Genomic DNA, 22,410 nt, shown 5'->3' with positions numbered 1-22,410 from the left:
GAGAAAAAAATCAGGGAGCAAGACAAGGGTTGGGGCCAAGTAGGCAACATTTATCTTGACTGCTGTTTCTAGCTGTAGAGGGTAGAGCTTCAGTTTATGTGAGGGAGACAGGGATGAATTAGGAGGCTTGATATGTTTGATTATCCTTAAATCAAAACTGAAGTCACAATAATACCATTTTAAATTCTTCTAGTCTGTTTTCTTCCACTGTGAAATATATAATAAGTGTGTGGTGTACTCCTGGGGCAGGACAACTTCCACACTGGTCATAAAATCTTGCTCATTCTTTTCCCCAACACACTTCATTCCCCTTTGCCCCCTAAGTTTTAGTGTCGGCTGCAAAAGGAATTCTGTAAAACAAGAGCTGGTGTTTGAGGGAATGCGTAGTCACATGATATTGCTGCCACTGACAGTGACAGTGACGGTGTTTGCATTACTTTACTTTGTGATATTCTGCCCTATAATAATCCAAAAGGAGGCTGAGGGAGGAGAAGAATGCTGGTCAAGTCCAAGGAACTGTGCATACAAGAGCCCTGGCTTTGTACAGTTGTGTGCTATACCCCTGCCAGCACTTTGCAGCCACCAGCAAGATCTGTGCTCCCTCTCGTGGCAGATTCTCACCAGTAACTCCATCGTAACTCGTCCCTCTTAGTGCCAAAATGTTCTTGTGCTTAGCTGTAAGAAGCATCTGGTTTCCAAACTTAATGCTATTACGTACCAAATTTAATAGACTAATGAACACAAATAGCACTGAATTCTCTTTTTTATTGACATTGGGGGAGAAAAATCTTTCACCATCTGATTGACCGAAGTTTGCCAAATAAAAATAGACAAAACAAATGTTTATGTACGTGCAAACATTGCAGATCAAACTGCTAAAAGAAATAACTAAAAGACAGGTCTTGAGCTAAGATCAAGCAGCAGAAAAATAGCAAATAGGTAAATGACTATTAAGTAGGTCTTACTTTGAAACTTCCCATTTAAACAAAGAATAAACAACAATAACACCACCAAATAAAGCCACAGCAGGTAATAGTTGCTCTTCTAAACTTTTATACACTATATATTAATCACTCTGTCTTTCAGTTATTTCCTCTGATAAAACTGACTTTCGTGAAGTCTCAGCAAGGCCATCTTGGCTAAAAGCATAACGTTAGACAGGAGCCTGTCTAATGCCCTGTTAGAATGAAGAAATGGTGGGGGTTGGCTTCTTTTTTCTTTCTTTTTCTTTGCTGAATATATCTGGAAAGAAGAATCTGATTCTATGCAAATATTAGATTTAATTTTCCAATGCTGGCTGGTGTTTGAAGATCCTGGAACGAAAAGGTGGCTCTTGATAAAGCAAGATTCTTCTTGGTCCGCAGGTAACATAGAAGAAAGTTTTTGGTTTTTTTGTACAAATCATGTTTTATTAAATTGCTCTTTATTTTTTTATAAACAGTTCTTCTGGGTTTATGTATTTGTTTTTAAGAGATGAGCCATCATGGTGCTTCTCTGTAGGTATCATTTCCATTTTGTCTTTAGAGGTCCATTTTGGCTTCAGTTCCAGGTTATGTCATTCTATTATACATCATCAGAGGCAGGTGTTCAGCTTTAAATATTGACAGATTTTTCTCAGTAGGAACATGTTGAAGCTTCTAACTCTGCTAAACATATTAATTTGACTGTTACAATCCAAAAACTGTAAAAATGGTGGAATGGAAAGATACAAACAGTATTATTGACACTGTATTGTCAAATGTTTGCACTGAGACCCCATGTACCATAGATTTAATTTTTAAAAAATCATATTTATATCCATTTACATAAGACTTACACATTTTAAAAGAAATACATACACAGTAAATACGGAAATGTCTAGTATTTTACAATAAAACAGATGTAACAACATAAAGATGAGTGGCTTCATTTGATAAAAGCTTTGGATGTGCACTACTGTCAAATTTTTGATGACAGAGATGCTGAGAGAAAAGGGGGAGATTTTGTTTTTCTTTTTCTCTTTTTTTTTTTTTTTTTTGTAATTTAGGTATTTTTTTATTCATGTTTTAAACTAACCAATACATGAAAGGAACATCATATCTGTTTGTATGATAAACATTATGTGTCCTCTTCCCTATTAACCTCTTCTTGCAGAGAGTTTTAATGCTCTTTTCCTAAGTAGTGGTAGTGCACTTCACGTAAAGTAGAAGAACGAGATGACATCTAAGGAAAAAAAAAACCCAAAACATTAATTAGCAAGATTTTATGATTCTAATTCAGTCTAAAGTGCAATGACAACAGAAAATATAGCACTAAGTAAGCAGTTTAGTAACTAAATTACTAAAACATGGATTTTGAGTATTCGTGGGAGGCATGCATTTGCTTAATTTTAGATCTGCAACATAAAATTACTAATAATTCATTTTAATCTTTTACTAATTGTCCTCAGTCAACACAGACTGCTGCTTATGTTTGTTTTACAGTTGTTTTCCTGCTGTTTTGGTGCAGCACTGGAGTTAGTTTCCTGCATCCGGAGACCTTTGCCTGTTTGGCACAATGTGAAACACATTTTCAGTGTACAGACATTGCTGATGTACTTCGTGGTTCTTCTTCCTAGTTCACTGCAGCTTGACAGCATTTACCTTTTTCACTCTGATGGTTTCTTTGCTATGGACTAGCTGCTTCCAGCTGTCATTCATATATTTTTGGAATGCTGCTTCTCCATTTGTTTTTACAAATCCTCTTTTGAACTCTTCACAGGTAAAGTACATAACTGATTTTGCCAAATCTCCTTTAGTACTTCATTAGAATAAAAGTTAAAGTAATATGTTCTATTGCTTCAGCCTGTGGCAAGAAATCTGTGGCAAGAAATCTGAATGACCCTTCTGACTTGGCAATGACAATTGTTTTAGAAGTTAAAAGTGTTGGGAAAGCTTGGATATGTGAGTGCCAAATCCACTGCCTGTGTAAAGACATTGCAGCTGCTCAGCTGGGCCACCACATCTAGCCACCTCAGCAGAAAGCTTGATGGGTCCCATTTCTTTGCAACATTAAATGGCCAGCACCAGCAGCCTTAATTGTTCTTAAATTTCTGGTACCAAGTACACTAAAACAGGCCTGTGATGAGTAAGCTCACATAACTGTTCTGAGAATGTCTGCACATGGCTTCTGGCAGCTCACTGTGGTTTCAACAAATACTCAGAAAAAACCACCTGAAATGCAATTTGAAAGTATATTAACATGACACAGCTGCTGTGAAGATACACTATAAAGACACTGGAAAGTTGTACCAAACTGATGTTGACATAAACTGTTTTCACAAGCCATTGAGAGTCTGTAAGAGAATGTCTCTTACTCTCATAAGAGTAGCAGAATGCAAGAATCTGCACCCTGCTGCAATCACAGGCCATTTGCATTTGTTCCATGTGCTGTCTGTTAGCTGCTTTCTTTTAGGCCTGCCCTTTCTAGGCATGTTCTCCTTTACTATATGAAATACTCCCTTATCTTGCTATTGTGTGGTAGCTCGTCCAGCTATCCCTCCCCTCTGCAGCTTAGTTTCTGCTTCTGTGCATGCAGCTACTTCACCAAAGTATCACAGCTGCTGATGTAGTCTAGGCAAGGTGTTACAAAAGCCTGGGTCTCAGTCTAAGATGGATCTGGAAAATTTCAGGAGATTTGTTGTAATGAATAATCTTCCCTTTTATCCAAGTGTCAATCAACTCCTTCCATGATGAAACTGTTAGTCAGGAACTGTGCTGGCAAAACTCTGAAAACTCCTCTGTTGTCCTTCAATCTGATATCTCCCTCTATGGGCAGTTTCTGTTTATGCATTCATTCTTGAGCTGGAGGCAATTTGTTTAAATTTTCAAGAATTGATATAATAGTGAAGGAAATATTTTCCCTGCATGGTTGTTTTTCGGGGGGGGAGGGGTGGGATGGTGTTTTAATTTTCAGTATAACGTACTGGAATCCAAAATTACTTGAACTTGCTTTTTGATTTATTATCTGCATGGTATTTTGAAGTTGCCCTTACAGTAAGGGCATATACTAAAGTTCTAGTTCACACCATCTTGTTCCTTCTTTAAAATGAGTATATGGTAAGGGAGAAGAGAAATAGTAGTATATTATTGTCAGTTAGCCTCATATATTGGCCTTTACAATGTAGAGGCAAATTTGATATCCTTATAGGCCACTCAAGCATTTAAGATTAGAATGTAATTGGTAGAATAGTGGACAAGCAGCAAGTACTGATGTGATACATACCACTGGTACTTGAAACACTACTAATACTCCAGTAGAAATTGAAGGTAACTTGTATAGCTTGTAAAACTTTATGTACACACCTTTTTGCTCAAAATACATATCTTCCATACATATATAGTGCTAGAAAAGTCTGCTACTTTACTTTTGTTTGTGCTTTGCTGCTTTTTAGATAATTTTTAATATAGTGCGAATAAATGGCTTGGATAATCTTAAATTAATTTTTGTTAGTGTATCAGTTTTCCATTTCTGCTTTTGTTGCACTCTTCAAACCTCACCTCAAAAGCCTGTCCCATTACTGTTGGCCTAAGAGATTGCTTGGTGTTTAAACTTCTTGGTCATGCTCTATTGCTTCCACCATTGCAATTCTGAAGCTCATAGGGGAAAAGGTTCATATCTCTGCCTTCCATTTCTGTCACCACTGAACCCTGGGAGAGTCCTGTCACTGACATACTGAAACAAGACCATGCTCGAATCTATACATGCATACACATAAAAAGATTTCGATAGTTTATGTGCTTCATCATCATCTTTGTAGATTCAGCTGCTAAACTTTGCTTTTTCAGAAAAGCCAAACCAAACCAAAACCAATAAATAACCACAAGCTTATTTTTTCAGGGGTGGCTTAAAAAGTCCCCATTTTTAGTAAGATGAAGATTTTATACTCTTGTAATCTTTCTAAGATCTATGAAGTAAGGCTCATGTCATCAGGAGGATCCTGAGCAATCTACTTTTCCCACTGTTAACATTTGCTATTGCTAAGTATTTTTTGAACCTACATAGAGCTAGTAAAATCTTGACAGCCCCAAGTCTGTCCCAGTCTTGGTAATCAGAACAAAAAACCAGCAACTTGCTTGTAGATCCTTGCATGTCTTGCCTACAATATCCAACAGCTATTGAAGCATGTTTGATGCCTGATGAGGTTTTGGTGCTATTCAAATATTTTTTTTCCAGCTGCCTTGCAATTCCCCAAGTTACTAAATGGAAATTGTTTTACTGAGAAAATACCAGCATGAAATGGTGCCATATTGATGTAACTACTCATCATGTGTGTACTTTTTTCCAAAAGCTGGGATAAAATAGAAAACTGTATTTCCACAGAACTGTGGAAAAGTGACTCTGTGATATTCATAACCACACTCAAAAGTTATATGGTGAAAAGTTTAACATGAAGTCCACTACTAAATTTGATCCAGAGTTGCATCCAGCTCAGATTATCCTTTCTTTGTCAGTTCTGAATGATTTGAGAAGTGCAGGAATCTCTGTAATAAATAAATTTTCAAGATTTTCTGTAAGGGTAAGTCTATGCAGCTACTTGATGTTCTAAATTGAGTCATAGCTTTAATTAAAAAAAAAAAAAAAATTCTGCTTTACTAGTGTTGCCCCCCCATTCCAGGTCCTAGTAGAACTGTTTCAAGTTCTCATAAGGTAAGTTCATTCCCTGTGCCTTCTCCCCAAAATGTGGTTGATAGTGTCCTGTGGGCCAAGCTTAAGACTGTAGTTATGACCAAATGACCACCCTAGGGAGTCCTTAGTTAAGTCCTCTGCTCCATGTTGGTTCATGCTTGGATAATGTGGGGTGTAGTTCACAGTTATAAAGAGCTTTCATGATGGCCCCTACAGAATACTCACAACAATTCAGTGCTGGCTTCTTTGCTAGGCCTTGTCAGCATGAGTATGTGCGAACTGTTGAGCTGTCTAACCTCTGCAGTCGTGATGAAGCAACTGCAAATTGGGAAGGAAAAAAAAAGGAAACAAACCAGAGCCTCTTTAGAATCATCAGTAAAATATATCAGTCTGTTTACCACTGGAAGGGTGGCTTTTGAATTGCTCTGTGGCTTTTTCTAACGTGATCTGGGCATGGTCTAGTTCAAAACTCAGCACTTCTTCATGGCTGATGTACTTTTGGAATCTGTCTAAAGGAAATACAGTTTAAAACTCAATTTTGTCTTTATTTTTTTGTAATTCCTAATGCTCTTACTGCTGGGAGATAGGAAGCCAAATCCTGGATGAAGATACATGTCTTCAAAATTACTTCCCTTTAACTCTGCTGAGTTCAGTATACCCAGCTCAAGAATTAACTGTCTGGAAGACCTCAAGTAAATCACTAAATCTGCCTTTTGTTCCACATATGTAAAATGGGAATATCATCTTCTACATTAAACCATGACTAGAAGATGAAATCCATTGATGTTTATAAGGTTCTTGTATACTACAGTAATGTGAGCTATGGAAATGCCATGGAAGCGAGGAGTCAGTGGCATTCAGTGATGCAACCAGTAAATGATTCCATCTGTAACTGCAACCATAAAGTACTGTTTTTAAGGGTGAGAAACTCTAATGGAATTTAGATGGCTTTACTGGAATTTAGGTGGCAATACTGTCATACCAAGTTCATTATCAAGTTACAGGATGTGATCTCTCCAAGTCTCTACAAGTCTGAGACAAGTCTATTTGTAACCTTAATCCTGTCATGATTAAATAAATGACAATATTTTAAATGGGGCAGTTTGCATACTAATATTTCTCAGAACTACTGGCAGGTATACTTGGCTTTATCTTCCATATACCTGAAGAAATAGCTGTGATGGGATTTCTTTCCTCTTTCTCTTACAATGATTTTTCTTTCCTCTGCTTGCTCTCTTACAATGATTTTAAAATTTTACTTACTTTTAAATTATGATCTGCTTGTTAATTTTCCACTCATTTCTGAGTTAGTGCATCTTTTGGAAATCAAAAGATTTCCAGAGAAAATTAGAACTGGTATATAGTAACTCAATTAGTGCCTGAATTTCAGCATCTGCCAACTACTCATCTGGTGACTGTTAGCAACTTCAGTTATTTGATGGTCAAGGCTAAGCTATTAAATTTGAAAGTAAGATAGGAAAGTAAAGGTGATAGCCCTTTCTAATTGTGTTCTCTGAAACACTCCACCTGCTAGAGAGGCTAATAGGATGAAAAATTTGCTTAGATATTATATTCAGTCTCAGTTGAAAGTTAGTCAGTTCCAGTCTGATTGTTGCCTTTACAGTTGTAGGATAGTGAGATGTCCATTTTTTTGTATTTTAAATAAACACTGTCAGTTTGAAGCAAACCTGAAAAAAAATCAATAATATGCCAAGTCAGTCCTTTTCCATTCCCTAATTCAGCTCTCCCAGACTCGATTCACCCTAGTTAAATGAACACAGTCATGGTGGTGCGAGACAGACATGCGTTAAAAGTCAACTTGGCATGCTAGGCCGAGCCTCGTGCTTTCCAAGAGGAAGTGCAGAAATGAGCTCGTACCGTCACTCGCCATCTTCCGCGACTGCCCGGAGGTGGTGGTGAGCCGGAATCCGGCCGGCAGCGTTTCCGAGGCGCCCGGCATCATGCTGATCCCGTGAACCTCGCGTGGGGGGAACTGCCGTCGCCAGGAGGGGCCGCGCCTGAAGTTCTTGTCATCGCTCTGTCAACACAGAGTTGTATTTGATAAAGCAAAATGAAGCTTTTTGATTAACCATCCTGCTGTGTGCTACCTCTACCACTGCCAAATGTATTCCGTAACAACTACCCTGCCCTGTTGCACTGCATCCAGTCACTGTAATGTGTTTGATACATGCTTGTAAAAGTAAAAGCTTGAGAAATATTAAATGCTGGGGTGGAAAACTCTTCTTGAATCTTTGGCTTGATATAGTCAAGGGGTTTAGTATCAGCTATATAGAACTTTTTTACACAGTGACAGAAAGTGATTTATTACTGCATTAGGAGGCTTACATAAAGTACTAAAAAAGGATTAAACACTCACGTGCATGCACAGAATTCATAGGCATCTGACATTTTCAGCACATCCTCAAAAGTTTTATTTCTCCTTATGTGCAGATGTCCAAGACTTAAACATTTTTGCACTGGACTCTTATGTTAAGATAAATAATTTCCATAGTTGGATTTGAGATTCCTCTTCCCAGATAACTGCCCAAATCCCACTCTATTAATATTGATTAACTTTGAAGAACTTTGAAGAAAAAAAGCAATAAAAAACAAACTGAAAATTTACTTTTTTTCTTTATTTTTAAAAAAGGTGTAAGTGTCCTAAAGAATACACTGCACAGGCATCCCACCCACACACATCCCCCACCACCTGCTCTGGCCAGCAAAACTTCCACTCTATTCTGTATGTTTCCTCTCTGGAAAATGTTCATCTTAAGGTAAGAGTGCAGTGTCAAATTTAGCATCCAAGATGACACAAATATGTAGCCAAGCTGAGGTTACTTAAAAAACCTTGACGGGTATTCCTAATTTTTTTAAGCTGTAACTGACTCTTTTTAACAATGTGAAAATTAACATGTCTTCATGCATTCAATTTAATTTTAATGTTTTACTATGATATTTTATAAATACTGAAAATAAAATGAATTACTTCCTCAAGTCGTCTTTCAGTTCCTAGTGCTAAAAGGTTGTTGTATTCTCTCTCAAGGATCTGCCGTGCCTAGAGATACCAAAGTAAACAATTAGAATGGTTGAAGACGAATAAAAGGTAATAATGGGTACAGATTAACCAGAAGTAGCATAAGCAAATTTACCTGTGTGTTTTGTGTTGGAATCTGTAACAATAAAGCTAAACTGCTGTAGTCAAAATTTTCATCCAGTGCTATAAGGGAACCATGTACACCACTTTCTAGAATATTATTTGCATATTCTCGGAGGCCAATGGCTTGTATCCAGCGTATGACTCGATCATTGCTCCATACCAGCACATCTGTAAGGACATAACACCAGGTCAGTCTCCTGATACCTTGAGAACTTCCAAATTGTACAGGTGTATGTGTGTAGCTGTGCATGCACTGTGGATGTCTTCCTGCTTTCTGTCATATATGAGGAATGCCAGCACTATTCATATAGCTTTAGTACTATTGAAAAACTCTGTGATTAATTATCTTCAAGTAATAATGTTTCCAAAGGAGAAATGTGCTTCCAGAGGGGATCTCCATAATGCAATTCCTCCCACATCCTATATATACCTTTTCAATTTGTAGGCAAGATTTTACAGTGCAAAGGCACCAGAGAAGTATCAAGGCTTCATGTGTGCGTTTTGTATTAAACATTTTGGGAGTTGTGTCAGCACCTATCACATACTAACATGCCATAAAGTAAAAGATTAGTTCACTATTTTAGAGACAAACTATTTTTAGTACAGAAAGCTGGTAGAGTTGTTAAGGTCCATACCAACTATAAAGCTAAGGCAACAAAATGAGCTAGGAAACCATTTTTGAGGATTTAGCTATTCTGAAAAAGTATCCTTCCCTGCCTGTAAGATTAAGAAAGAAATTACTTATACTGATCTTTGCAGTTGTAAGTGGGAGACATAGTAATGAGTTTTCTTTACTAAGTGATAAGGCTTATTCCTGAACCTTTAGAAGTCCAGCTGATGTGGCTGTCCTGAGAGCAGGATTTCTCCATCACCTGGCTGAGAGCATCTTGCTTTTTTGGGGTCAGGATCAGCTGAAACACAGTGGCAGGCAGAGACCAAATCCCACCTGGGACCAAGAATAACTGACCAATGATGCATGACAAGGTGAAGGAGGCTATGAATTATTACCCTTGTCCTAGAAGGAACCAGCAGTGAAGCCACACTAGAATTTGAGACCAATGCCCAATTCCCCTATGTCAGTCTCCATCTAGACCCACTTGGGCTGACTGGCACTGATGCCTGCATGTCCAAGGCAAAGTCTTTGCATTAGTGCATGCCATGATGTGCCTTGAGCAAATGCACACAGTCACTGTAGCCCTTCAACTTTTTTTTTTTTTTTTTTAGCTCTTCTGGTCAGCATTGTCCTTGAGAAGTGCTAACAGCTGTAGTCACTAGAGCTGGAAAAGCTCAAAGGAATCAAAGGATTCATTTCTGATAGTTGAAAAAACCCCAGCCAGCCTAATAGTTGTATGTAAAAAGAACCATGCAGTGAGCCTGCAACTGCTCTAAAGAGCTTTACACAGAAAAAAATTCTTCAGAATCAGCTGTGAAATCTTCTAATAAGGCCAGTTTTGTTAGGAACTATTCTTATGTACCAATCAACTGCCTCAGTGGTCAACCCTCCAAGCAGCATTTTCTATGACACATTCTGACGTAAGAAATGAAAGGCAAAGTTTTTCAAAAACTGGGGCATAGGGTCCTGAGTACTCTCATTTTTTAGTGTTGCCCCCAGCACATCCCACTGAGCTGAAAACTATTTGGCCTTCTGCTTCTGAGCCTGAAAGAGGTTCAGATAAGATCCATATCCAAAATTCAATTTAGGAAAATATATGTGTGAAACCACCATTCAGAGTTGCAGCCCCAATTTAGCAAAGTACTTAACTGTGCCGAATTTAAGGAGATAGGATTCGTTCTGAAGAAAGATGGACTTATGTTAGTTTTGCTTAAAGCACATGCTTAAATGCTTTGCTTAAATGGCATGACAATGGGTTAACAGTGTCAAGCTTCAAAAGAAGAAACATTCCCAGTATTCATTCCCAGCAACTATCACCTTTTATTTCATGCTGACTCATTTCTCTTCGCTTTTCCAGTTCTTTTCTATCATAATTCAACCTCTTTAAACACATGATTCCATATTGCAAGCTTGTTCTGTTATTTAAAAAGAAACATTTACAGAGTTAATAAAGATAATTTTGAAGATGGGAACATATGTAGGATGTATTTCCTGCACTTCACATGAGGTGTTTCATAGTACCCGTGTACGAAATCTTGAGAACAGAGGGTAAAAAAACTCCACAGACTTCAGGAATGAAATGGAAAGAAACAAAATGAGTATGTTTGAATAACTGTTTCAGCATAAGAAACCCAAAGCATTAAAAGAAGTAAAAGATCTGAAAAGGTCAGCCCTTGTGAGCCTTGAAATGTTTTGTCAAATCAGGCTTTTAAAAAGTGACAAATTAGACAGTATATTAAAAAGAAATCCACTTCTTGTCACATAAACCTCATTCTCCCTAAAGTTTAAATGCCTTTATTTCCATATTTCCAGTTTAGCTTCCTAGCTATATCCCCAGGTAACCCAACAACTGTCAAATTGCTTGTATTGTTAACAGCTTTTATGTGCTACACACAATAGCTTTTCATTATTATGAGATCTCGGGGCTTTGAAGCTTAGCCTAGCACTTTCTGATACTTCACACCACTTAAATTATTACTGTTTCTGTATTGTCAAGAGTCTATTGATATATTAATGGTTCCCTGCTCATTACAAAATTTTTCTGTACCAATATCTTGGTTTTTAGAGACATAATTGCAATGTGGTTGCTATTACTAAAGGAATCTCTCTGAATTCAGATTTCTGACAGTCAGCCCTCCTTCCTGTATGTCCTTCCACACCAAAACAACAGAAATTGTTTTTATTCTGTGCAGCACTGAGCACTAGAGCAGACACATAAGCATTTTTACGGGTGTAGTCTTTCTGCCAACATACCGATGAAAACTATCCACCATTTTGAGGTGCACACGCAGATCTTTCTTTGTCAGGTGGTCTAACATCCTCGCATCTACCAGGCATTCCATGAAATAACTTCGGTACTGAGGCAAGCCCAGGCTGGGGAGCCATTCGTTACCTATCCATTCATGGTTCATATCACCATAAGCCAGGGTCTACAGAGAGAAGAAATGGAGAGGGAAAATAAATTCTTGAGTTTGTTCAAGACTGCACCACAGCCTGAAAACAAAATATATCTCAAAGAAAAAAAAAATAATGTTTAAAAAAATTTTATAATTCTGGTTTTGCTTTTTTTTCAACACTGGGAGAGGGAGCCACTGTGAGATATTTCTTATGGACAGCAGTTTTGCTTTTATGGTTTTTTTTTACACTTTATGTAAGTTTTAAGGAATTTTTTTTCAATTTTGAGCTTTAAATGCAAGCAGATTTGTTACACAATCAAAATATGTGTGTTCCATTTCAATCAATCTGATAGAATATTTATGCCAGGCAAACCCTGAACTGGTAATACAAACATGACTCCAGGTAATCCACTAAGGCTTGTTTCTGTTTGTGGGGAGAAAAATTTCATAAATAGTCTGATAATACTTCATGGCTACACACCTGAAGTTTTTTAGAGACTAAAAGTTAATTTCCATTGTTTGGCACTCAGGTTTACATATAAATGAGATATTTTCAGCTGTGAACAGTTTAAACCTAAATCCATCATATGTAGAGCTCAAGAAATTAATCAAGGTAGGAGCAAACCAGGTTCCTCCCAGAAACTTGGACCCAGGTTTCATTGTTCAGCTAAAATTCCACTAGGGTGAGGAAGGGACTATATGAAAATGCCATGCATATGGACCTATTTTTATATGAACTGCCCTTTTAAGATGCAAAATAGATTTTTACATCTCCCTTTTGTTAATTATTTTGTATTACAAAACAGAACAGAGAACTAACAAATTGCAAAATTTGTACTTAATAGGATAATGCTCAGGATCATTTTCAAGCCTAACTATATCTTTGGTTTTGTTTTTAATGTCATAAACAAATGAATAACACAATTAATGCTGGATGGATATATTATCTATGAGGGAAAATATACTCCCCTTACATCTCTTTCTTGTGAGATTTTGAAGAGAAAAGGAATGTCATCAGTAAAGATAGGAAGATCATGTAAGTGTGCATATATTAGAGAGAAAAAGTTTAAAAATGTAGCTAATTGGCAGTTCTAAATAAATTATACTATAGTATTTGTAGACTGATAACTCGGGTGTGACTTATACAATTGTTCTAAAAAAAATTCGGTGTAGTTTTTGAAAAGTTAGCTCACAAATTCATGGCATATTTAATTGTCCTATTCTGAAAAATGAGGAAAATTCTTACTCTCTAAAACTCTTAACACAGTTTTAGATGGGAGATAGAATATATCTCTGGAATGTAGTAATTCCTTTTGTGAAAAATATTCACAACGTATGTACCTATTTCTGCTTTACCTAAAAAAACTGTCCAGAGAATAGAATATATTCTTTGAGAAGAACTCTAAAATATGTAAATCATAGTTCATTGAGATACTGTCACATATGCATATTGATGCACCCAATTACATTATTACCAACTTTCAGTTTAAAAAAGTCACGTGAAGATCATACCTGAGCCCAACTGCCTTCTTCAGACTCTTTCTGTATTATCAGCAGGAACCAGTTAGTAAAGCAGGTAAAAAGACAATAAAAATTAGTTATAAAAAGATGTGATTTTCACATGCATGTTAATGAAAATGAAGATATACACATAAAGGGCATGAATAAAGTAACTCTGGCCAGTGGCAATTTCCTGGGCTAAACTACCTGGAAAATTACAAGACCGAAACCATAAAATGTGGCTGAGTTTTCAAGACAGAAAATCATTATATCTTGGTGAAATTTTACAGCATTATTTAAACACTCTTCACAGTTTTACAATTAAAACACAAACATTTACCTAAAAACTTGGGCACTAGGGATGTAGTTTTTTGTTTCTAGTTTGATTTTGAAACATGAACAATAAAAAGATGTCTTCTTGAGAATGTATTGTAAGGGAGCTTTTCACATAACATTTTTTATGGAAAAATTATAGTTTTCTTGCTGGCCAGTTAAACAGGATCAACTCCTTCTCAGTTCAGTGTTGTTATATTTGCATTTATCTTTACCAACAATAATAAAACTGGAAATTAGGTCAGTTTAAAAAATATATATTTATGAGAATTGGCTTCCTTACTGCTGATGAGAAAACTTTAAATACTGTAACAAGAATAAACTTTGAAGAAATAATTCTTTATTGCATCAAAATTTAGCTCCAGAACCTCTCCCACCATTTGTGGATTGGGCTGACTATAAAGTTTGCCAAACTGAAGATAATTTTTTTCAGAGATCTCACTGGAACACTGCATCATGTTTCATAAGCACGTTTATGGAGTTATATGTTAACAACCAATACCTAAAATAACATATATTCCAAATTGAAATAAAAAAAAAAGAAAAAAAAAGTCTTAGTGTTAAGGGAGAGGTTTGACAAAAATCAATAAACAAATGACACTCTCCATGCACCTGAAATCAAATATCATTAATACCCAAGTATGGACAAGAAACATTCTGTTTTAATGGAAACATGAAATTGTTTAATGCACCATTCTCAAGCCTTTTCTTATTTCTTTCTATGTCAGCAAATACAAAACTCCATTTAGAAGAAGAGGGAGTCGATTACAGGGGAAATGTTGCACCTTTAACCATGACAATTTCATTTAATTAAATGAGGTTTCACAGAGGCATTGAAACTGTTATATACTCTAAAAGACTGGTTTTAGGGTCACAAAATTTTTGTGATGGCAATACCATTTGTCAATGCTTTTGCTGAAAGATTATGTAACTGTTCTTTATATTCAATTTCATTACTCCTTACAACTTTCCAATGGCAAGCTTTGCGTGCATCCTACCGAAGATGTGGCACCTGTGTTAAAGCAGGAACAGGCCTATCCTCTTTTGGATAAAACCATTTAAGTGGAAGTGGAATGACTAACCGTTTTAGCTGGAGCAGCGAGATTTTCCATTTCTTCATGGGTCACCCAAACATTGCCTGAGGGCTACAGACAAGGCCCGCAGGAAGGCAGGTGGGATCCACATTAGGTAAGCAGTGGTAAAGAAGAAAGGCAGCACCACTGTAAGTTAACAGCGCATCACCATCAGCACAACCACGTTCTTGCCTCTACCGAGCTGCAACTAGAGACAACTTTAGACAACTTGGTTTGTATCTTTCATTAGCGGCTTCTGAACAGATGGGATGGAGTATTACAACTAGAACTGATGGATGAAATCCGGCAGAGCACTGCCACAAAGGAAAGAATAATAATTAAAGCTGCATTTTATAAACAATTGGCAAATGCAACCTTCCTTTAGCTCACAGCTCTGTGCGCAGGTAAGCTTCAGCTCCCAAAGATTTTCCAGCCTAAATATTCTGCGCAAGTCACATGCCCATATTGTAATCTAAATAATGAATACTTCTCCCATGTTTCTGTAAATCAAAATGTCGAGATAATTCACTTCTAAAACTATTTGTCCTCATCCTATTGTTTTTCATCAAATGATTACTAGGACAATGAGGAGAGTCAGAGAGGGAGCATGGATGTGTGCTATGTTTTCTGGAGCCCTGAGATAAATTACCTCCTTTCCTGAGAAAGAGGGGAAGCGGAAAGACTGGAGACTCAGAAATGCACATTCCAGGGCAGGGCAGCTTTGTTTGCACACAGCTACTCAGGCAGAATTATAAAAAACAAGGCAAAAGTATTCCCAATGGTTTTAGTTTGAACATAATATTTGCTCACTTTATAAGTATAAATGCTTTTATCCTTTGAAATATCCTCTTATGCTTTTAAAATAAAAATTAATTTTTTGTAGTAATTCAAACATCATATTGAGTCTTTACTGCTTTACTTTGGTAAAATCCTCTACAATTCATAATATTACCATGGTAATGACACACAAAACTGTTTTCAGAGAAGAAAGTATCAGCGAACTACAATATTTAAAGAACATGAGCAATATGAAGATAAAAGGGCAGTCAACAGCAATATTAGTGCTGTTGTCCAGTTGCTTATGTAGCTCACATAGGTATCTGAATTCTAATTTCCACCAAAAAATTCTCCATAAATCCAACGAAGACAACATATTACAAAATATAAATATTAACATAATAATTAGTATGGCCTTTCTACTAGAAATCTGAGTTACACCACTTGAGTAGCAGTCTTTGTCCTTCTATGCCACGTTTTCCATCTGATCAAGCCTCTTTTTTATTAGTCCCCACTGCTTCTTGCATCTCCATTACCATCAGTCTATCTCAGCATTAAAAATTTTCCTTTTGCTATCTTGTTTATTTTTGTCCTCATCAGTTTAGCCTATTTTTCCTGTTTTTTATACATAGCACATTCATTCTTACAGACCCCTGATCTATTTCCTTGCTCTTTTTGATATATTCCCCTTTCCTTTCAGACTTGTATCTCTGTGTATCTTTACTTGCTTCCCTCCTTTCTGCCACCACTTTCTCTTCCTTCCTCACTGAATGCACACTTTCCAGACACTCCCCTCACACTTCCAATCACTGCTTCTCTTAAAAGCATGAAGAACCTAAAGCCAGCTGACTTGTATTAGATAACATTTGTAAGGGTGCAAAAAGGGAGAATGGGAAAAAGACTCAAAAGAGCTGTGCTGCTACATGACCTCTCCCAACACCTGCCTTCCCTCCACCCCAAAAAAAGAAAGAAAGAAAGAGAACAAACAAACAAAAAAGAGAAACACAATCTGATTAGGCTGGTACAGATGATTTGAAGGAAGAGAAAGGCAAAAATAAAGGCAAAATTACAAATAAGATGCTTGACACCGATTTGGATAACATCAAGGATAATCAAAACAATAACTTAAAAAAATAAGAATATCTGATAAAAGAAAAACATCAGCAATCAACAATCAAGGAAGTGATGAACAGGTAGTCCACTGATTGTGAAGTGTGTGTTATCATAGAGCTACTCTGGTACTACAAAAGTTTTTCTGCAGATGCCTGTAAGGTGAAGTGGGAAGAAAAAGTTAGCTGAATGGGACTCACTGTTCTGGATGTTGGAGGTGCTGATGGACTTGTCAATGATACCATCTCCTGGATTGCTAAGCGGAGTTTTAGGCGATGGAGAGGATTGCTGATTCCAATTTCTCTTTGAATCTCAGTATCGGACAAAGCAGACATGATAGCTCCACTCTTCACGTTGGCACGGCAGGCAGCGACATACCAGGCTGGCATCCCGAGCCAGAGCTGTCAAGAGAAAGGACATTTCATCCAAAGCACTGCTTCATCTCTCAAATGAAATTACAGTCATAGAATATCCTGAGCTGGAAGGGACCCACTGGCACAATCAAGTCCAACTCTCGGCTCTGCACAGAACAGCCTCAAGGATCACATCATGTACCAAAAGTGTTATCCAAAAGCTTCTAAAAATGTCAGAATTGGTGTAATGACCACTAATAACTAATTAATTAATGACAAATAATAAACAATTAATTGTCATGACACCTATCGGTGCGAATAAGCATGGTAACACACATAAATGAGTATGAATATCATAATCTTTAATAAAAAAAATTGTTTCAGAACCCTTGAAATTGCCATGATTTCATGTGAATTCTTTTTGCTTTTACTGTAATCAGAACTTTAAAGCAAGGCATGCTTTGAATTATTTTTAGAGCTGCCTCCATCCCCCTGGGCTACTCCTTTCCCAGGTTTTAATGACCAAGTACTGGAACAAGTCAGTGTTACTGCCTACCTGATAATCTTATGTACAGAAAGTCATCTAAGAGGAATTAAGTAATTTTTTTGCTTTTGTACTAAAATGGCTTTCTCTTTTTTAACATGGTGTACCCAAGGCGCACAATCTTACATTTCTCAGCTTTTATCTTCTGAGTAGAAATTAACCAAGCCCAGTTCAAATAATCAACGTATCAGGGACAGACTTTACAGTAAATTTTTGGAACAGTCTGGCATGGTGTCACATCCCAGCTAGGAATACTGGTTAGGAGGTGCCTCAAAATGTGAGCACAGCTCCATCACCTATGGATTTAGAAGATATACACTTGTATGCTTTTATTCTCCTTATGTTAGTCTTCCTAGCCCAGGCCAGGAACAGCCCCTTTCTTCATCACTTGTTCTTTCCTTGTAAGAGGACCTATTGAGTGTGAATAATTCTTGTTTTTCTCAGCTTTCTCATTTTATGCTGCCTCATTAATATGACTGTCAGTGTCTACAGCTCTTTTTCCCAAAGGAGGTAATTTCATATCATACATGTGAGGTTTTTAATCATGCTATGAAGTACATTATGCTTAGCAAAGCCTGTGAGAAGAACATAAGCAGTGAATGCCACAATCACTGTGATTTTAGGGATAGCACAATGGAAAACAAAGACCTAGCTAGGTGCATCTCAAATAGGCCAGCAGAATTAGCTGATTCTATTGGTTGTCTTTTTTATTTTCTCTTAATAAAGTCTTACTAAAGGAGAACACAAGGTCAAGGAAATTCACCAAAAAATCTGGAAAGCAGTGATGAATGGAAAGGATTTTCATTTCACTTGACACAGTAGGGGGAAGAAGTATGTGGTTCTTAAGAAGTTTATACTTTATCTGGGAAATATTTCCCTAAAAGACAGCTGTTAGATCACTTTTGTGTCACAGGGAAAACAGACTTGACTGTCAAGTTGCAGAAGGTTCAGTCAGGCTTTGAGTCCTGAAGTATCACAGAGGTTGAGAAATGACTGCATTGTTTGAGTAAGTCCTTCCCACTGATGGGATTAGCCTCCCCACAGTAGCCTCCATCCAATGCTAGTCTGAACCTAAAAACATGATCTGATTCCAAAAAACTGTTACAAAATAAAGTTTCATGAAAGAAAAAAAAAACCAAAACACAAAACCCAAAAATTATGTAGATAACACCTAGCTGCACTTAAACAGCCATGAGAAAACCACGCATAGCTTTAAAATGTATTTCATCACCTAATTTATTTTAACATTAATTTTTTTCACACATGTGTTTGATAAGCAGAAGAGCATAAACACTGGGAGTTATTCACCTGCAGAAATAGATTAAACTCTTTGCTGCTCATTACGTAAATAATTCTTTAACAAAACAAGTAAATTCTTTAACAAAATAGCTGTCTAGCAGAAAATGATGTTAGATGAACAGTCTCTAAAAAGAGAACAGAGAAATCATTCTAGACAGAGAACTCAGATATCAAAAGCAATGTACTTTTCCAGAGTTAAGAAAACACAAAATTCTTAAAATATTTCTCAGCTGTGTCTGTGCTACATACAAACAACAAGAATAAAAGCTAAGGCTGAAAAGCCCTATAAATTTTGAAAATTTCACAATATACTTCTTAATTTTGAGTCTTTTTCTCCTGTAATATTTACTTTATTCTACAGTTGAAGTGACACATATTATTCTTTAGGAGAGTACGAAATGCACACAGTGTCCATCTGAATGCACTGATGCTCACTGAATAAACACACTGCTCCTATCCTCATATCTTTTTGTCATCAGTTTTCAATCTGCCCTGACTACAGTGACATCAACTTCCTGTTGAGCTCTCCTGTGCTACTGTCATCATATTCCCCAAGAACTTTATAGATCCTCATTTCTCTTTACAGCCCCTCTCCTAGACAGTGGGAAGCATATCCTATTTTTCAGAAAAGAATCAAGGGGAAAAAAAGTAGGGCTTAACTTGTCAAAAACTGCTTGAAACTGCAGATCTCCTTGAAAGATGAGGGTATTGGTATGCAGAAATGATAGACTTTTGTATGTTCTTGTCTCCAGCAAATCAGCCTTTACTGTAATACTAAATATTTCTGACTGATATAGATCTGGTTACAGAACTCTTAAAGTCATATGAAAAAGCAAAGTAGCAGCCAAATTAAGGATTGTTCCATATTAACAGAGATTTTTTGGGAATTAGGATTTAATCCTATTTTCCAAGGTCATATACAAATGCTTGTATTGACTTTCTGCAGTTTTCATCTTGTATTTTTCATTAGGTACCTTCAGCAATTCCAATGTGAAGCAGAAATTTTGTGGACATTAGCTGCTTTCGTTTCTCATCTTTCCTTAATTCTCTAGCATATTTCTGTCAAAGGTTTGGAGAGGAATCTCTCTTTTCTGTTGAAGGGGAAAACTTTACAAGGCCTAACTGATGATCAATGGATGACAGCTAGAGCAGGCAGGAGAAAAGTTGTGAATAGGTGGAGATGCTTGGTATAGTAAGGAATAAGTGGTTGTTTGAGCCAACAAAGAGTTTGTGTAAGAGCACTTACTTTTTGCAGCCTTCTCCCCTTAGCATCTGTGTATGTTTTTCTTTAGTAGCTCCTTCACGTAAAACACTTATTGATTACTTTGTCAAAATTGATGACAGCTCTGCTGAATATTTTTTCTTCTTGATTTCCAAAACCCATTGGTTTAGGTCCTCCATATAAAGGACAGCTCTCTGCACATTGGAGTTCAGATATGAAGGAACTGTCTGTCAAATCAGAGAGATTTCAACCTGGATCTCCTACAGTGCAGCTGAAAATGGTGAGAGGAACGCTTTTCTTCCCATTATGTTTTTAAAATGCAGAAAGCTACAAATTCTTCACATTTATTTAAAATTAGCACATCATTCTGCATAAAATGTCTGTAGAGTTCCTAGACATTAAGAGGCTGAGTAATTCAAAGATCAAAAAACTTTGGAATTCAAGTGCATTTCTGGTCCTCATCCTGCTGTATAATTCTGTCTTACTTTTTTCAGCTCTAGTCTCTAATTTACACCATCCAGTGTCAAAACCCACATAGTCCTGATGGCACAGCACACAGGGGGAGAGGAGGAGGCTCTAACAGTCTCTTTTAAGATTTGTAAGGACAAGCACACAGAAGCAGTGCCCAAATGTGACTAACATTTTCAAGTTGTGGCCAACACTTACCTCCAGCCAGGCAACCACCGTTGGTCCATCCCACTGCGCAAAAGGCAAACCTTTTCTCCGAGCCTCTTCCAGAAGTTCATGTCTAAAAATGGATCAAGAAATGGTAAATATGTGGAGTTATGTGTTGGGACAAAAAGATGCGACTCTGCCTTTTTGTGAAGGATAATAACAGTGAAGCACAATGACAGGCATAGAAAAAGCACAGAACACACCAGTTAACAATACAGCTCTTTCTCCTGTTGAATGTACCCTCAATCTATTCCCAATTGTCATTTTTTCTGACATCCTTTTAAACCCCTAACATACAAAAGGTGAGGCTTCTGTCTCTTCTTTAGCCAAAGCAATAAAAATATCGGTATACCCTATAAAAAAGGGGTATCAAAACAGACATTGCTAAAGAGAAAACTGAGGGACTCCTGAGTCTAACTTAGCTCTGATCTGCGAATGACTCAGTAAGGCCCAGAACTGGCAACTTCTAGACATGAACTAAGCATGGATGTAGTGCAGCTGGATCTGAGGTGTTTGTGTTTGAAAAACTAAGCCAGCTGTAGCAGCTATGCACAGCGCTAGGGTCTGTGCAGTACAGCTATTCTGTACCTTAAATACACCATCTCTGGCTATTTAAGAGTTGATTGTATCTTGGGTAGTTCCATGTTTGGATGTTTTTAATTATTGATTATATTTAAAAGAACTCTATATGGTTTACTGATGCATATTTTTATAATTATAGAATTGCTGTGATTTCTCAATTTTATATATATACAGAGATGTCTCTCTACTGAGTTGATCAAATACCAATACAGCTCCTGTATCTGCAGTTTTTCTGGACTAAAACTGGTGTATATGTAAAACATCATTCTCAAAGCTTAATTGATACTTTTAATATGTCTGTATTCAATATTTGGTATAGTTACATATGAACTAGTCAGCTAGACTACCAGGAAAATTCTCTATATTAAAAATATTCAGCTATTTCACCAGACATTTCCACTGTGGTGATGGCTTAGAAAAAGCAGTCCTTCAAATGTCTTTTTTTTCCTGGTATTTAACAACATGTTTTCAGCTGCCTCCCACTGAGCGAAACACAAAAGAATGCTCTCTGCAACAAGCTGTAGTGAAAAACAAATTAGACAAGGACTATGCTAATGTAGTATTAAAATTTGCTTACATTCCCAAATAACAAGAAAATCTTGGAATTATGGCTTCAACTTTTTTCTGTCCTCCTTTATTACTACAGCCTTTGTGGTTCAGTTATCCCTTGACAATTCATCACTGCCTCAGCAGCCTTCCAAATAAATGTACTATAAAATCACAGCAGATAAAAGCAATGGAGTGATTTTACTTGTAAGGAGTAGTCTTTGGGGATTTTTGCATTGCCAAGGGGCCACACTGAGTGAATTTGGCTTCAGCAGAAAACGGAACTCAGATAATAGATTTTTGCATATAGGTTTAAATCCCTGTCTCTGAATATTTATAGAAAGGAAGCTGCTTTATTTTCTGAGTTTATGCTGTAGTAATACATAACATTACAAATACTTGACAGCATTACTGAAATTGATACAGCTTCTCCTCCCACACAGCCTTTGCAGCAGACCTTTCCTTTGTCACTTGGATATCCCAAGCCACTGTGGAGCTATCCTTGGTGTCTGTGAAAGCATAACCCTTAGTAAAACAAGAAGTTGCTCTCTGGGTACAGGAACAGCCAGCTACCTTCAGCA

General features: G+C 37.0%; 1 protein-coding gene across 3 annotated transcripts in view; it reads right to left on the bottom strand.

Annotated features, from left to right (window-relative positions):
- Positions 1–5,905: 5,905 nt before the first annotated feature.
- Positions 5,906–22,410, bottom strand: part of PPFIA2 (PTPRF interacting protein alpha 2) — a 282,312-nt gene continuing 265,807 nt past the window's right edge. For 2 of the 3 annotated variants that reach the window (XM_041474325.1, XM_041474327.1), the window contains 10 exons: positions 20,693–20,774; positions 16,809–17,009; positions 14,731–14,793; positions 13,328–13,357; positions 11,673–11,848; positions 10,737–10,834; positions 8,799–8,974; positions 8,636–8,704; positions 7,525–7,684; positions 5,906–5,964 (listed from right to left, as the gene is read on the bottom strand). In XM_041474325.1, coding sequence (XP_041330259.1) covers positions 5,906–5,964; positions 7,525–7,684; positions 8,636–8,704; positions 8,799–8,974; positions 10,737–10,834; positions 11,673–11,848; positions 13,328–13,357; positions 14,731–14,793; positions 16,809–17,009; positions 20,693–20,774 — 1,114 coding nt within the window. The remainder of the gene's footprint in view (positions 5,965–7,524; positions 7,685–8,635; positions 8,705–8,798; positions 8,975–10,736; positions 10,835–11,672; positions 11,849–13,327; positions 13,358–14,730; positions 14,794–16,808; positions 17,010–20,692; positions 20,775–22,410) is intronic. The other variant, XM_041474326.1, reaches the window with a different exon arrangement.

The sequence above is a fragment of the Pyrgilauda ruficollis genome, unplaced genomic scaffold, assembly GCF_017590135.1.
Source record: "Pyrgilauda ruficollis isolate IOZ18807 unplaced genomic scaffold, ASM1759013v1 scaffold32, whole genome shotgun sequence".
NCBI classification, from domain to species: domain Eukaryota; kingdom Metazoa; phylum Chordata; class Aves; order Passeriformes; family Passeridae; genus Pyrgilauda; species Pyrgilauda ruficollis.
The sequence above is the reverse complement of the archived record's forward strand: the minus strand, read 5'-3'. Positions and strand labels throughout refer to the sequence as shown.